The sequence below is a fragment of the Notechis scutatus genome, chromosome 5, assembly GCF_049901735.1.
Source record: "Notechis scutatus isolate UNSWTSFEM ecotype Mainland chromosome 5, rNotScu1.2, whole genome shotgun sequence".
In the NCBI taxonomy this organism is placed as follows: domain Eukaryota; kingdom Metazoa; phylum Chordata; class Lepidosauria; order Squamata; family Elapidae; genus Notechis; species Notechis scutatus.
Window position 1 is genome coordinate 80546607 of NC_142013.1, and position 18254 is coordinate 80564860.

At 34.4% G+C, this 18254-nt stretch overlaps 1 protein-coding gene across 1 annotated transcript in view; it reads left to right on the forward strand.

Annotated features, from left to right (window-relative positions):
* The window catches only part of ATP10A (ATPase phospholipid transporting 10A (putative)), a 142860-nt gene that overhangs the window by 55248 nt on the left and 69358 nt on the right, over window positions 1–18254 (forward strand). Inside the window, exon 2 of the mRNA XM_026666962.2 lies at window positions 3615–3819. Within this exon, the coding sequence (XP_026522747.2) occupies window positions 3615–3819 (205 nt within the window). The remainder of the gene's footprint in view (window positions 1–3614; window positions 3820–18254) is intronic.

Sequence of the window (18254 nt, forward strand, 5' to 3'; positions counted from 1 at the left end):
GGAAATGTGATCTTCGCCTGTAACAAAAACTAGAGCAAACATATTTTTACAATTTTAAGACTAAAAGGTATTTTCTATTTCAGCCAAGAGAAAAATATGTCCTAGGCATCCAAGGCACTGTAAACTAAATGATATTTGATAGTGCATTAACACTCTTAAAGTACAAAATGTGCAAAGGTTCTTTAGAAGAAACGAATTACTTAGCAAATTTGAAGGGAACATAAAAGACCTAAGAATATTATTTTTCTATAAGAGAACTTTGTCTGCATTTTTAGCAGAATGCCTATGGTGACTCTAGCTTTGTGATTTATGCCCAAGGGCATTTTGACAATATATTTTTAGCTCAATCATCTCTATTTCATATTCAGAACTATTTCCACATTGTCCTTACAAGGAATGATATTAATTCAAAGTTGTTGAAGAAAGAGTAGGAATGCAACTCTTTTATGCTAGAACTTTAAAATAACTCAGGAAAATTCTGTTCTCCTTAGTCTGTTCCTTTCATAAAAACGGTCCTTGCTTCTCTTTTTGGAAAAAAAAATGTATGGCACAATTGTTAGAGCTTTGGTCTAAATTTCTCTGATCCTATCTATGGTCAAAAGGTCAAACTATTGGCAGTAATTGTATTCATCATAATTTACAGTATCAGATAATAATCTGATACTGACAATCTTGCTGATGTGTGGTGGTTGTTCTGGGACACTTCAGATGAGAAAAGTTTGGGAGATTGTTGTGATAACCATATTCAAATACTGAAGCAGAAACAACAGAAAATGTTCTAGTACAAGAAAGCTTCTATCTTTGGTATAAGATTCCATTTATTCATTGTATAGTGACAAAGAGATTCAAAATATAAGCAGTGCAATAACAAAATATTATATGCAAAATATATAGACAGTAAATTAAAGCTGAGTGGTATGAGTTATTCTTCAAATATTACAAACACATTATTGAATTTTTAAATGCGGTTTTCTCCCCACATGACTCAATTCTGCATAAGGTAATCGTGTATATATCTCTTAATAACATTAGAGGTTTTCCCTGTTTTTGCACAATTCTGCTATCACACAGCGTTTGTAAATATCTATGATAGATTGGAATCTTATCTAGCTACTTTTCCTGTTTTTGAGATTCAACTACAGTGTCTTAAATATAGCAAATCTATTTCACAGTTGTAAAGACTAAAATCATCATCATCAGACGATGATAATGATAGATTAAAAGCTGCAATTCCAAAGAAAGTGAATCCTATTCTCAGTGTCATATATCATCCTTTCTTGCTTGCTTTTTTCCCTCTCTTCCCTTTTCTCTTTTCTGTTCTGTTTTGTTTTTCATTGAGAACAGCAGCATATGCCTAAGTCTGAAATGTGTGGCTTCTGTTTGTTATTGAGAAAAAGACTTGAAGCAATTGCTGGAACTTATTTTGTCATGCTTCATAACTGATTCATTAATAAACTATATACTTCCACAGAAATATGAACAGGACTCTGCTACTTCCTTTTACTGTCCAAGAACTAATGCTAACATTAGAAATTTCTTTTCTGAGACAGAAGTGACTTCTTGAATCTTAGCTGTATTTTAATAAAATATGATGGTTAAAATGAAATTACATAACCTAACTTCAGTGAAATTTTCCTACAGAGATTAATATTCATCCTGGATTATAATCTTCAGTATTTCAGTCACTGCAACACTTCACTTTATATCCACACATTTTTCATCATGTATTTAACAGTTCAGATATGATTTAATTTATTTAACAAAGGAATGTTTTAACTTAGAAATATACTGTATAAGAAACAGAGAGCTTATCTAAACCTAATAGTATATCAGCAATACTTTATTTTTTTTCAATTCAGCTGCTATTTGATTGCAAAAGGAATAAAAAAAGAATGGAATCTTTCAGAGTAGGATTATCTATCTATCTATCTATCTATCTATCTATCTATCTATCTATCTATCTATCAAATTTATTTGCCACCCATCTCGCAGTTTAAGGCAACTCTGAGCAGCCTTGAACCACTCATCAAAAAAGTGAGGGAAACATCAGTTGATTAAACGGGTAGCCTTGGATAACAGATTCAATGATTGGCCTAAGAATTGATATACACTGCTCATTTTGTAAGACATGTAATTTTAAACTCACAGTGGAAAATATTGTCATTCTGCATTGGCACAGCACAGTTATTGATTTCTTCTAAGAATGAAGGATGAATATTTATTTATTTATTTGATTATGTTTATCCCACCTTTATTATTTTATAACTAATTCAAGATAGTGGACATACATAATATTTCTTCCTCTTCCTATATTTTCCCACACGAATAACCCTATGAGGTGGATTGGGCTGAGAGTCATCCAATCCACTTTCATATCTAAGGTGAGGCTGGAACTTACAGTCTCCTGGTTTCTAGCCAGCATCTTAACCACTGCACCACAGTGGCTCTCTTTATTTGTTTTCAATACCAGAGTTGCTCTGTGAGGGAGATGGGTGGTTTCTAAATTTGACATATAAATAAAATAAGTGATTTATTCATTTTCTGTCAATATAATAATCAATTGCTTTGTATACTTGTTTTCAGTTACCATTTCAACAAACAAGCACTATCATTAAAGCTATTAGTATTTTAGTGTTTCCTGCTTTGTTGAGTAAGGCAAAACAAAAGCAACTCTACAGATTTAGTGGCTGTGCTTCCTATTTTATCATCAATAACTAAGGAGTATTGAATCACACATATTTTTGTTTAGTTCATACAAAATTAAATTCACAAAATGGCTGGGTTTTCAGAACTTGATAAGCTAAAACAAGTTATAGTTCAGTGTTACTCAAACACAGGTTCTGTGCCTGGTCTTCATTCATCTTTCTTCCAGTTTGGTAACTGACTTCCTTCAGATGGTCCTGACAGAAAACTATTTACCTTAATGTAATTCTCAGATAGTCTTTCATTATTAACAATAATTTGTACATCACCTTCTATATTTGGTAATGTGGGATAATATCCATACAGGTGATGAGGTAGATTCTAATCCACAAGGATCTGGATTTTTCCCTTTTACTGCCAGTCTTCCTTAATCCTATATTTCACTTTCTATTTCTTTTTCCTTCCCAGGCTATATATCCTTTTATTTATTTATGTATGTATTTGCATGTAACGCACCCACACTATCTGACTTAGAGGACAGACAGATCCCTCAAGAGAAACTGGTCCTACATATAACCTGGACTTGTGCATTGTAGAGCTGTAAAGATAATAATCAGCATTTTGAACATACTCTTTTCTGAAAATAAATATATGGACAGCACATATCTTAAGTTTCCTTCTCATAGATGTAACCTGTATATTTTGTGCCTCTGATCCTTCAAAGGTCATCTTTATAGCAATTGTTAAGTTTTGATCCTGGGATAATGATAGCTGTTTCTCACCAAAACTGCTGTTGGTGAATAGTTTCTTCTGAGAACTTTATTCTTTGAATGCAAGTTTTTTGTGAATCAATAGGTGTCAGAAGATTGATGAAATGAAATATATATATATAAACTTATCCTGCTATTATATTTCTTTAAACTGATGTTTTTAGAGTTGATATCATGTTTTACTCGAAACATTTCTTACAGGAATGAAAGGAAATACACAACAAGATACTGGAAAGAAGTAAAAGTTGGAGACTTCATCCAGCTTCGCTGCAATGAAATCATACCTGCAGACATATTGCTGCTTTCTTCAAGTGATCCTGATGGCTTGTGTCATATAGAAACTGCTAATCTGGATGGAGAAACCAACCTAAAACAGAGACAAGTTGTGAGAGGATTTTTGGAACTGGTAAGCATGTTTATTGTACTTTTTTTTTAAGTTTCAGGTAGGTCAGCTGTTCATTAATCCTATTGTAAGAGAGAACTTCTGTTCATTCTGAACAATAAAAAAAATGAATGCTCCAGATTTTAATTTTCATGAAGGTTTTGATAGCTGCTAAGTGTGGATCCTATCATAAAGTTTAAATATCATAACACCAATTGCAATGGCAGTGCAAAAAATGGAATGACTAGTACAGAAAAAAATTCAATTTAGAAGTTACTGCTGATGCAGAAGGCATGGGCAGATTAATGAAGAAACAGGGTGCTGTCAACACATTATATCTATTTTATTTATCTGTCAACTTTACATGATCTCCCATCTAACCAATGGGATTCTGGGTGGTATTATAAATGACTATTGGGCCAAATTTGGTGGATCTGTCTTTATACATAAATCCCCATATAATTTAGATCTTGGATATTTCATGTGCCTTGTGCCTTACACTTATCTGAATGAAGATATATGTATTCACTTAACAGATATTTCTTACAGGGCATTCAACGAACGGAGGCTGAAATATGAGTATCCTAATCATACCATTCAATGAATCAGATGAGTTTTCAATCTGAACACAGCCTACCTCAAACTAAAATCAATAGGGCTGTGCCTTTTTCTTGTGATTGTAGAGACTCCAATTTTAAGGTGTTAATATTTGATGTTTTGGATGGTTTTATTTATCATATTTATATAGTCATCCATCCCACAGAATGTGATTCTGGGCAGTATATAATAAAAATGTTACTTTTTATTTTCTTCCATTTCTATAGCTGCCCATCCCAAACAAATGACTCTGGCTAGTGAACTACCAGAAAATCAATTAAACCCAAGTACAACATCAAATAAAAATGTTATTTGTTTCTTGTAACTTTCCAATTTTGAAGTGCATTATTGGTTTATATTTTTTCCTGCAGTTTTGAGATTATGTTTAGTAAAAAGCAATCTTAAAATGGCAATAAATAAAGAATTAAATGCACACACACACACACACACACACACACACACACACACGTAGTGAAAATATGATGCAGAGAAACTGGGGGACTTTTTTTTTCTATTTGGAGCAACATTCCCCTGGAAATAATATTTAAGACTGCATGCTATTTGGGGAATGTGAAGCAAGCAATGGGCGCAGCCTGAATCTTTCTTTTTTCTTATGACACCATCTGTTTTCTTTTCTAAAATTTCTTCTCTTTCAGTGGCATGCAGAAAGCTTCCTAAAAAATCAGACCAGGAACCAGATAGAGACTTAGCCTTGATCATCCACTCAACCCAGGGCAGGAGGAATAAAACAGTTATCACAAAACTATTAAAATGATTGAAGAATAGTCCCAACAATTCTCACATCTCTTCTACAAGAGATGGCAAAGGACGGAAATTTGCATTTCAGGCATGAAATTTAATAGAGTTTTCCTTTCTAAATCTGTCATCTGTCGGTCATTAATGTTGCAACCATTAACATAATCCTGTGGAGTGCTCCTTTGTTTCTATTTATTCAGAACAAAATCTCAGTAAATGAAATGGGATTACTCCATCTACATTGGATAGTAGTCTTAATTTTTCTTTGAGATTGGTGTATCTTTGTATAATTGGACCAGTCTTTTCTTGTGAATTTAAACAGTTGCCTTTTTGCTTTATGCAAGAGGAGTCAGCTGTAACCCACCAGAATGGTTGAACTTTGATTCCCATTAAGCCTGATGACTGCCATGCTATCTTGATGGGACTTGAGGCACACAGGGGATTACAGATTTTATCTGTTTATAGCCATGTTTACTTGTTTCTCCACTTTGTGGATGTTTCTCCGCTTTGGCAGTTGTAAGATACAACTTTGTAAGTTGTAAGACTTCAATTCCCAGAATTCCCCAGCCGACCACTGCCTTATAGGAACTGATTCCAGATTGCAAAGAAACATGTCCCCTGAGATGAAAGACTAGAAACAGTAAGCATTTCTTCTAGAGATGAAAATTTTGAAAATCACAAGATCACTAAAATCACTAAATGAATTAGTTTTTCATAGCAATTATCTCTTCTTATGTCCTATGGTTTGGAAGTGACTGCATTAAGACAAATGAATCCTAAATTAGTATTCAAGTTCTTTCAATATCTTCCACGGTAAATAAGCAAAGTGTGTAGTGTGCAAGAAGCAGTTATCATTCATGTCCCTTGAATGTTTAATGTGCATGATATGGAATTATTTTGAAATGGAGATTAAGAAAATCTAGTATCAAAATGCAAGGTAAAATGTAATAGTTACAAAATATGAAAGGCCATATTCTGCAGCCTTATTATTTATTATCTGATCATGAAACACCTTAGCTTGTGATAACACTTTTTAAATGAAAATCTAAACTATAAAATGATAACTCTGCTAATTTTGTTTAGCATGAGGATTTTTGTTGCTTTAAAATAAATGATCTGTTAAAATTAATGTGTCATTAAAATAAGTATGTAAAAACGGGGGTAGCATTAGGAAAACTATTCCTTTCTTGTGGCTTGTAACCATATGGCGTCAGTTATTAAACAGTGATTATAGTCTGTGAAGAAAACAAAAGAAACTCTGTAGTAAACCTCTAAATTTTATTTTTATTTTTTATATATATATATATATATATATATATATATATATATATATATATATATATATATATATATATATATATATATATATGGGGGGTATTCAGCTTTGCTTGGGTATTTTCCCACGTCATTGTAGTTGTGCTTTTAAAATTGTAGCAACGTTTCGGCAGAATCTCACAGACAAACACAATACAGAAGCCTGATGATGACTACAATGACGTGGGAAAATACCCGAGCAAAGCTGAATAACATACATACATACATACATACATACATACATACATACATACATACATACATTGTTTTCTTAAGTTTTCACGGGTATTTATATGTATGGTATTCAGCTTTGTTCGGGTATTTTCCCATGTCATTATAGTTGTGCTTTTAAAGTTGTAGCAACGTTTCGGCAGAATCTCATCTGCCATCATCAGGCTTCTGTATAGTGCTCGTCTGTGAGTCAGATTTTTATAGCCGTTTCAGTTTTAAATTTGGGGCTAGCCTATGCTGTGCCAGAATGGTTTTTTCTTCATCCTGATTGGTTGGGAGTCTTGGTCTGTGTATATTGGTCTTGGAGTTTGCTGTGTTCTGCTTGATTGGTGTTTCTAATTTAAAATTTAAAACAGAAATGGCTGTGAAAGTCTGACTCACAGACGAACACTATACAGAAGCCTGATGATGGCAGATGTGATTCTGCCGAAACGTTGCTACAACGTATCCATGAAATGAATACGAATAAGAAAAAGAAAAAAACAATAGGACAGGGACGGTAGGCACATTTTGGTGTGCTTATGCACGCCCCCTACAGACCTCTTAGGAAAGGGGTGAGGTCAATAGTAGACAGTCTAATGGGGGTTTGGGGAAGAAACCACAGAGTCAGGTAGAGTATTCCAGACATTGATTACTCTGTTGCTGAAGTCGTATTTCCTGCAGTCAAGTTTGGTGCGGTTTATCTTTAGTTTGTATCTATTTTGTGCTCTTGTATTGTTTTGGTTGAAGCTGAAGTATTCATTGATAGGTAGGACATTGCAATATATAATTTTATATACCAAGATCGAATTAAAGGCGACGTAGTTCTAGGTTGTCTAGGTCTAAAATTTCAAATCTGGTGGCATAAGGTATTCTGGTACGAGTAGAGGAGTGGAGGATTCTTCTCATAAAATATTTCTGGACTTTCTCAATTGTATTAATATCAGATATGTAATGCGGGTTCCAGACTGATGAGCTGTATTCAAGTATTGGTCTAGCAAATGTTTTATATGCTCTAATTAGTAGAGTGATATTACCAGAGAAAAGGCTATGCAGGATTAGGTTAACAACTCTTCATGCCTTTTTGGCTATGTAGTTACAATGGGCTCTAGCACTTAGATCATTTGAGATGAATACTCCAAGGTCCTTGACAAAGTTTTTGTCATCAACAAGGTCTTGACTATTCAGCTTGTATTTTATTTTCTGATTTTTTTTTTGCCAATATGTAGGACAGAGCATTTATTTGTTGAGATTTGAAGTTGCCATTGTTTGACCATTCTGACACATAGTTGAGGTCTTTTTGAAGGGTAGCAGCATTGTCAGTGGTGTTGAATAGCTTTACATCATCAGCGAAAAGAACGCAGTTGCTCTTAATATAATCACAGAGGTCATTTATGTAGAGTATGTAGAGTCCCTTGGGGGACACCACTGTTGACAGGTACAGAATTTGATAGGACACTCCCAATTTTGACCATTTGTTGCCTGTTTTACAGGAATGCTTCTATCCAGTTATGCAGGTATCCAGAGATACCATAAGACCTTAGTTTTATGAGTAGTTTGTCATGTACCACTGAATCAAAGGCTTTACAGAAGTCTATGTAAATTGCGTCTATTGCTTTTCCCTGGTCAAGTTGTGTAGTCCATATGTTTTTATGGTGCAAGAGTTGCAGGTTACAGGACAGTTTCCTTCTGAAACCAAACTGTTTGTTAGAAAGTAGGTTGTTTGTCTCTAAGTGGAGGATAATGAATTGGTTAATAATTGATTCCATGACTTTACAGGTGACGCAGCATAAAGAGATTGGTCTGTAATTTTCAACTAGGCTGGGGTCTCCCTTTTTGAAGATGGGAATGACTGTGGCTAGTGACCATAGATTTGGCAAGGAGCTGGTCCTGAAAGATTTTTCAAAGATTATGCTTAGTGGTTCAGCTATGGCAGTGGATAGCTTTTTAAAGAAGTAGGCACAAACTTCATCCGTTTTAGAGCAAGCAGGCTTATCATACTTCATATGATCTATCACAAGTCATGAAAACCTAGAAATTTGATTGATACAGATTTTGAGAAGGTCTCATCAGAAAATAATGTTACTCATCTACCAAAACATACATGGGGTCCATAATAATAATACAGCTAATATTTTTTTAAACTATTTTTTAAAATGTAGTCTTGGATTGTACTTTGATTATTATCTTCATTATTATCTTTATTGTCAGAGTACAACATGCGTACAATGAGATTGGCTATTTGGGGATAAATTAGCTTTAAATTAATAAATAATTAATTTATTAATAAATAATATGCATATGTGGCCAGGGAGAAATAATGAATTAATCATTTAAAAGCAACTAAGTATTCTCTTACCACATATAGTCATCAATAAAAAAGTAACTAGCTATTCGAAAGTTACTGAGCAAACATTGATTAAGAAAAATTACTGGAAATAAAAACTCATCATTTATTCTCTATAACGTACAATGTAGTATAAAAAGTGAATTCTGGTGAGGAAAGTAATCTAATTTACTATAATGCATTTTCTTTGGGGGAAAAAACAAGCTCAACAGAAGAGTTTTATTTTCTTTCCAGTGAAATATATACTGGATTCACATATTCCAAATTATGGTTTATTTAACCACAATTTGCCCAATTAGCTGTAGTAGTCTGATTGATACATTATATTAAGACATTAGTATCAATTAATTTTGACTGTCCAGAGTCACTTTCATGTGAGATAGCATGGCGGCCTAGATGTGAAAACACTCGCCTGCTACTCGGAAGACTTAGAGTTCAGTCCTGGGTAGCAGCAGATGTTTCTCTCCCAGGGAGCAAAGAAAAAAAATACCTGCTGAGAACTCTGCGTAGCATTAGGAAGGGCATCCAGCTAGTAAATGTTCAGCTCCATCCAGTTGCCCTGACTCTACTCCGAATTAAGGGATTACAAAGTCGTAAAAAGGGAATTTTACTGGTTTATGAACAGAAATGGCTGGGATCACATCTCACCATAAAACAAACCAAATAAGCCACATTATGACTGACAATAGAGTATATGAAACAGGTCAATATTTGTTTGTTAGGTTCATTTTTGTTTTTAAATTGTCATGTCATGGGACAGTCTTAAACCAACACTGATGTCATGTGGCTAAATACATGACTTTTTTGTTTGTTTGTTGTTGTCATTCATTTTCTTTTTTAAAAAATGTCATGAATTCCAAATCCGGTGGTTTTCTGAATTTAAGCATTTATTCATTCTTTTTGCAATTCCCTAAGCCCTGTCTGAAAATTGATGATAAAATACCCCTGTGATAGCCTGCATTCAGCCATGGCTTCCTGCTGGGTGTTCATAGATATTACACAGATACCACACACACATGCGCTTTAGTGAACAGATAAGTAAAATGTGGGGTAGAACAGACAGCGTAGTTTCCATCAGAGAGTCTATTAGAAGCTATTAAGAATTCATCAGAGGTGGAATCTTGAAAAACAAGAAAAATAACAAAAATTGGAGGGAAAACATGAACAGAGGAGATATAATGGTTGGCACAATGAATGATAGTGTCAAACTATTGAAAAGGCATTGTTTTGGTAAACAGTAACATTAGCTAGTAATTCTAAATTGGATTTAGCAGTGTTATATTACAGTATGTTTTTTGTGAACAAATCTGAAGAAAACATGAAGAAAAGTGTTGGGTGAAAATTCAGAAGATGATTTGCTGAAGAGCTGAAAAAACTGGGAAAGAACCTTGCACTAGTCTGAGAGATAAAGGTGGTACCAGTAAAGATATATTTAATCCTTATCTCTAAAACAGGATGTAATTAGAGAGTAGAGGGATTAGAAATAGCCAGGTGCATATAATTTGACCAACAATTGAGTTTGCAAAGATGTATGCACTTAGAGAAATGTAAGGCTGTATGCAGAGAAAATTCTTTTTTCAATATATTTTAAAAATCAAGAGGCAGCATTCAGGAGCAAAGGAAGTGTAAATGGTGTCATTCAATAACTCCTATGAACCCATAAGAAGAGTATATACTGTATAATACTGTAAATCTGTACAAAATGGGCTTAGATCACATATAGAAAATTAAAACAAAAACTTCCAAACAATCAGAAAATCCTTGCCTTCTCCATGTACTTGATAAAGCCTTATTCACATTGAATAATTCCCTTTTTACTGTGGCCCTTATCATAAAAAAAACACTAATTGGCTTTGCTTTAAAAAAAAATAGAACTCTTTAATAATTAATTTTCCTTCCCTACAAATATTTCCTGGCTTCATCTTTGTATCTGTTTAGAAAAAAAATATGAAAGAAAACATCTGTAACCTCTCCTTTTCTGTATATTTATATTTCATGTTTTTCCTAGATTAATTGTTATGTTCTTTGGCTGTTTTTTCTTTTAATTTTCTCTGAACCTATGCAGAGTTTTTCCTTTCCCACTACCCTTTTTGTGGTGTCTCGATTTTTTTGAACAATGTTCAGGGTGTATTGAGCACTTTTAGAAATAAGGTCAATCATAATAAATGTCACTTTTAGAAATAAGGTCAATCATAATAAATGTCTTGGATTCAGAGGAGATATAAAACTAAATATCACCAAATAATGCCAAAGAGAATCCAATACTTCTAATAGAAGACATACAAGGTGGTAGAATATCTTGTACATGTCAACCATGATGTCAGCCTACTCTTGGCATCATTAATTGCCCTTAACTGTTGTACTTTAAAGCTATATGTCTCCATCATTACCATATGATGACTTCCAATATAGATACTGAATTCCTTTTCACTTTGGAATCAGTGTTGCTTACTTCTTGATACAAATAATTTCAACTGTGCTGTAAGTTACAGTCTGCAATCAAACAGATATTCAGATCTTTTAACGTTGTTTTAACTTAGCCTTTACATTATCCTTTGCAATATGTACTCTAATAATATTGATTTGAATTAAAAGGCTATTTAAGAATTGTTGGGATAATGCCATTCCATTTGTTTGAAAGTACAAGCAAAGACTCGTCAAAGATTTTTTCTGAAAGATTTTCATATATACCTGGGTGATTGACATCCTTCTAAGATGCATGTTGAACTTTGCTATCAATGAGAGTCAAGTAACAAACATGAATTGAAACATTGTGATGCAAACTCCAGCCCTTATCTACTTACTATGCCACATTATGAGACATGTACAAAAGGGAGGAACTTGTCATAGCAAGAGTTTTGTTCAAACAAATATTTTTCATTTTTCACTAAGAGACAGTCAGAACAAACAACTATAGTAATTTTTTGGTGAAAAAAAGTCTTGTAAATAAAATGTTCCTTAATGATGTGAAGCCATTTTGGTTAGGGGTCTGTTTTGGTTTTGTTGATTAATTTATAAACTGAGATACTAAATTGCTGAAATCTTAATATAGTTTCTTTGTCTGAAACATACTTGATTTTTACAGTAATATTTGCTGTTTTATTTGCTACTCCATACTGACATTTAAACTTGTAAAAGAGGTTATTCATGTGGCACTGCAGAGTTTTAATTTCTTAAATTGTATTGCATGTTCTCCAGGCTCTGGAAAATCTCATGTTAATGTATAAATATTTTCTACAACTTTTATGCTGAGGATTTTAAAATGAGAGGGAGCACCATGATTTTTATAGGAGGATTAAATATATGGCTTCTTTCTCTTTATCTTCTTAATCTCAGAACATTTTGAAGGACTTTCACTGGGCAGTTGAATTTACCTTTCACAACAGATCAAAAATTCTAGGAGAAATTCTAGGAGAAAAATCAGTTCTTGATAGTTTTTTAACTCATTTTATAAATACGAGGAACATTTTTTAAAAATAAGCCAAATAAATAACTATGCATTATTACAGGAAGTCTTCAATTTAAGACCACAATTGAACCCAAAATTTATGTTGCTAAGTAAAACAGTTGTTAAGTGAGTTTCGCCCCATTTTCTAGCTATAGTTGTTAAGTGAATCACTGCAGTTGTTCAGTTAATTTTTTTAATGAATCTGACTTTGTCACTGACTTTTCTTGCCAGAAGATCCCATGATCCCAGGACACTGCAACTATCATAAATATAAACCAGTTGCCAAACATTTGAATTTTGATCACGTGATTGTGGGGATGCTGCAATGGTCATGTGAAAAATGGTCATGCCACTTTTTTTAGTGCTGTTGTAACTTCGAATGGTCACTAAACAAATCGTTGTAAGTTGATCACTATGTGTACTGCTTCTGTGTTTAATGGAGGATCCAGAATATAGCCACAATGAGACAACAGAGCAAAATGAACAGAGTTTAATGAACAAAGATTTTTGAAAGTGACCTTCACAAGACAGGTTATTTATTCCATGTTCTTTATGTATTTGAGCCCTGAGCTATGGCCATTGACAGATTTACAAGTGGCACCTACTTGTACTACTAAGCTGATAGGCATTCTTTCTATTCTCTTTAGCAAAGATACCTGTATTTCATGCTCTGTGATAAGAAATCATGGGTGTGGGTGTGGACTCTCCTCTCCAGGAACAAAGGTATCAGGTGTGTCAGGTGTTTAGATGTTCCCTCTATGGACATATGACAGGTGACAGGTGTGTCAGGTGTTTAGATGTGGCCTCTATGTACATGTGCTTCTGCTTCTGTATAATTTTGGAAGTATCTGCCTTTTGGGCAGTATAGGGCATGCCTCTTGCTCCGATCTGGGTCACGTGAGGGCTGGGTTGGAAAGAATAACATGGGTTGAATTGGAAAAAAAATCTCCTGGGGTGGAAGGAATAACAAGATAGAGAAAACATGCAGATCATGGCTTTGGCTATTTTTTTTTCAAGCCCTCAATAACAGCTCCACTCTAAATTGTATGACCAGAAAGAGAAGGGTTTTTAAGAAGAGAATCTGGAAATTTGCAGGGCTTCCTTCTTCCCTTAGCTCTATTTGCCTAATAAGATTTAATAAGGTAGAATCACCATATGTCTCCTCAATTAGAGAACCTTTTCAAACCCTGTTTTCTTCCCTCAGAATAAATCTCTGCCTGATGTGCAATCACCCTTTTTCCTTTTCATTTTTAGAAAGCTGGTGAAAACCTGGTTATGCCATTAATCCAAGGAAGCTATATTGTTGTTACTGCCCCTTGGCTGAAAGATTGGATTTCTTTTTATTACTGTTAATGTGTTCGGTCAGAACTCTCTGTACCATAGCATTAGTTCTAGGCACGGTTCTTAACTGAGTGTATGATATTATTCCCAGTTAAATATTACAATTGTGTTGTACAATGGCCAGAGTCAGGGAATTGGAGCAACATAAAAACCTTGTCAGTATTTACATAATACATTCATATACTGTGTGAAACAGATGGAAGCATTCTAAACTTATGCTCTACCTGTCCCATAGGAATTTGAATGGAAGATTCTTTTTCTGGAATGTTTTTTCTGCTTTTTGTAACTTGATCTTGGTTCACGCACACCCCTCCCCAATTTCTTCCTCCTCCATACCAAATTTGACCTAGTTAGGTTTTGAATAATTGTTTTGCTTACAGGCAGATGGATTGATGGACCAAGTCCTAAATTTCCCTACATGATCTCTTTACAGCATACTTTTGGCTGGAAAGAATTAGAAATATTCTAGTATATGCAGTTTAGAGAAATCGCACCAAAACATGGGGCAAAATCTATTATTTAAGTGTTTTGTTTGGTGGAAGTATTGACCTTAATTGTGCAGTTGAATTCCAATTCTTACCCAAATAAACACTGTATTGCCTGTGTCAGACATTACCTATACATGAAATGAAGGAGTCTTAGATATATGTTAGGCTTTAGAGATGGCCCATTTCTCTGTACTATCAGATGTTCAATATTTAGCTTTCATCAAGGAATAAGAAGGACTAATATGAGCTGCCAAGTTGGACATAATATTATATAAGCAAAATGTAGCCCTTGTATGATTTTGTCAAGCACAGACTGGATAATTCTGAGTCTCTAGCATAATTCATTTTACAAATTATACTCCATTGTTTTAGAAGCCTTTTCTCGAGACAATGGTTGCATTTAAAATTTAAATGTGGTCGAGAAAATTCAAATGTTATAACTATAGCAGCTAAATAATAATAATGTAGGCATTTTTCTAAGTTTAGTGTTGCTTATCTTGTGAGAGAGAAAGAAATATGTCTACACCACATTGTATCTAGGATTTCAGATCATCATCTATCTACAAGTAGTCCTCAACTTATGACTACAATTGAACCCAACATTTCTGTTGCTAAGCGAGACATTTGTTAAGTGAACTTTGCCCCATTTTGTGACCTTTCTTGTCATAGTTGTTAAGTGAATTTCTGCAGTTGTTAAGTTAGTAACATGGGTGTTAAGTGAATCTGGCTTCCCCATTAACTTTGCTTTGTCAAAAGGCTGCAAAAGGTGATCACATGATTCTGGGACACATTAACTGTCATAAGTATGAGTCAGTTTCCAAGCATCTAAATTTTGATCATGTGACCATAGGAATGCTACAATGGTCATAAGTGTGAAAAACGGTCATAAGTCACTTTTTTCAGTGCTGTTGTGACTTTGAATGGTCACTAAACGAGCTGTTGTAAGTTGGGAACTACCTGTATTGAAGGCAACCATAGGGGCTAGAAAGCTATACATTATTTATTGTTTATTTTTAGTGGAACTTTACCACATAACCAATTTGAATTATAAAACCATAGACGTGTAGGTTCCATCTTCTTTTCCTTTCTCAGCATCTCCAATATCTGTCATACACAATTGTGAGACATTTAATATAGTGGCTCTGAGGTTTAGGGCAGAGAAGTAATATAGCAGTAATCCTTTCAGTCTGAATCCTAAACCTAGGAACCATATTTGCTTGATGGAGCAGGCCAATTTTGTAAACGACAGTGTCAAGTTGACTTATTTCAACTAGTCATAGTTACATTTGATCCAATTCTCCAGTGCATATGTATTGAACCATTTTCTGGAGTGATTATCTATATCAGTGAACTGTGTTCTGAGTTCAGCTTGTTCATATCCCATTTCTGAAAACATCAGTGCTAAAACTTCCTATTAAATATTTTAATGGCAGTATTAGAAAATCCAGAATCTTTCATTTATTATTATAGCCATGAAAGGAACTTTCTATTACTTTTGCAGTGTGAAATTCTTAAGAAGATGGCCTTTTGCCTTGTGATTGGATAATCCTGGATACAGAAGGATTTCTAAGGCTCAAAATAATAGAATTCTGTCTTTTTGAGGCCCTCTTTTTGTACTTTCTTAACAAAGGGGAAATCTTTAATTACAGAAGAATCCTGTAATGCTAATAAACATCAAGACAAAGAGTGGAATGATTTATTTGCTAAGTGTGAGGATATTTTTATGCAATAATCTTTTTCCTCATATACTCTAGAACAGGATATAGCTAGAAAAGATGCTCCCTAGTTAGGCTTCACAAACATTGTTACAGCATTGTAACTCTAACGCCGGTTGTGTCCACTCAGCACAAGCAGCATGATGAAGTAAAAAAAAACAGAAGCTTAATAAGGATTTTTTGGGGGGGGTAGGTATTTTTGTTTGTTTGTTTTTGCTCTTCTAAAAAATGATGGTGATACTTTTATTTTTATATACTGTAGAGAACTGAGGGTATAAATATTTTCCACCAGTCTCAGTTAAAGTTTTCAAAACACTATAAATCATTCTTATGATACTTGACTGGAGCAAGTAAAGAATCGACCAACCTTGCTGTTCTTTGCAGCATGGCTGACAAAATATTTCCAGTTCGTCAAAGACATTCCATGAGCAATTACTGTGGGTGGGGTGGCCAGAAAGCCTGCCAAATTTCCAAAAAAACACACTGGCTCTTCTTTCATGAGCCCTCCTCTCAGAGAAATTTAGAAATATTTACTGCAAATTGAGCACAAGGAGAGTAGATCATGTGTAGAGGGCATCTCGGGTGACAAAGAAGGTACACCAACCTCTCCCCTTCTATTGGAATGTTTTTTGTGTGAAGAAGCCAAATTGTTGTGGTATGTTAAAAACATGAATGTTTGAGCCAAAGCATTAATGCCAACACCTGACCGTATGATTAGTGAGTGATCCTACACAGGAAAAAAGAAAATGAATTACTAAAAAAGAAGAAGGAAAAAGCAGTCTCCAAGTTGCATAATTTAAGGCTTTGCATTTATGTCTGTACAAATACACACTAGGAAATAATTACATATCATGTGAGAGATTTTTCAATCTGATGGTTACATCAGAGTAATTGTTGAAAGTCTGTTCTTTCAAAAATGATATAGTTTACTTCACAAAAAAAAAGTGGGGGGTAATCATTGGACATATGTTCACTTATCTCATGAAGTTCCACTTACTGGTTTCTTTACTGGATTCCACCTCCTTTTCTCTTCGAGTAGGATTGAGAGCTACTGAAGGCGTGGCTGCCTTGGTTCATTTGTTACTTCTCAGAGACAGCTGCAGTAATGGAATTAGTTCAGCATGTTGGATTTTTAACATATTAGTCAGGAGTGCTTTTTCCAGCATAAAATCAATTGTGTCCAGCAGATCCTGGAATTCTTATTACTTGTTTGAATACATTGCCAAGACAGAAATTCTGGCCAATTCCACGCATTTATTGCTGTCTTTTGGAGCCAAACAATGAACTTAGATTAGCCTTCTCAAAGCTGATGCCTTGTTGGTTGAAAATTCTGGAACTTGTAATCAAAAAAAGATGTTTCAAGAAGCAGCACTGGGAATAATAATCTAGAATTATTTTTTCAGGACAAGGTTATATTTTCCTGGACCCATGATCTTTCTTTTGCGTTATGATACAAGTATTGAAGTTAAAGGTAATAATTGTCAGGCTTCACACCAAAACCTAGCTGTAAAGCTCAGCTGTCAAACATTTTATCTCTTATTTGCATTCATTTATTTATTCAATTTGTACACTGTTTGATTTCTCTTAGGTGGGGATGAGCTTACCTGTCAGAAAATTTTCGGGTGGCATACATTTTTTATTGCAGACAAAAAAGTGACTTCACACATGTATTTTGCAATTCAAAGAATTACGTAAATGTATCATGCATTTCACTTTAGAACAGGGGTGCCAAACTCATGTTATCATGGCGGCATCATGTGACAATTTCGGCACTTTTTTCCTCTTTGCTAAACTGGGTATGGCCATGGCCAACCTGTGATGCTTCTGGCCTGTGGGCCACGAGTTTGACAGCCCTGCTTTAGAGGTTGTCAGGGAACTTCAGTTTCATCCTCCTGTTGTTTCCTTGTTTGATCTTTTTTTCTTAATTTTTTTAACTATACCATCATCTGATCCCATGTGCCACCTTTTTTGAAATATTAGTTCGTAGGACCCAACCCTTAGAAACCATCTTCTCTACTTTTGGTGTTTTAAGAAGCAGCTGTCAGCTCCCTGCAAAGTAGGGTGATATCTGCTTTCTTTACCAGATAAATTAGTGTTGTGTGCCCCCAAACTGTAGAGTGTCTGAAGTCGAACCGGTCTCTTGAAAAGTAGGTGGGTAGGAGGAGGAGCCAGGAACCTTTAGAAATATATTCTCATTGTGACCCATTTTCTGATGACCCAGGTTTTTAGTTTAATTTTGGGTC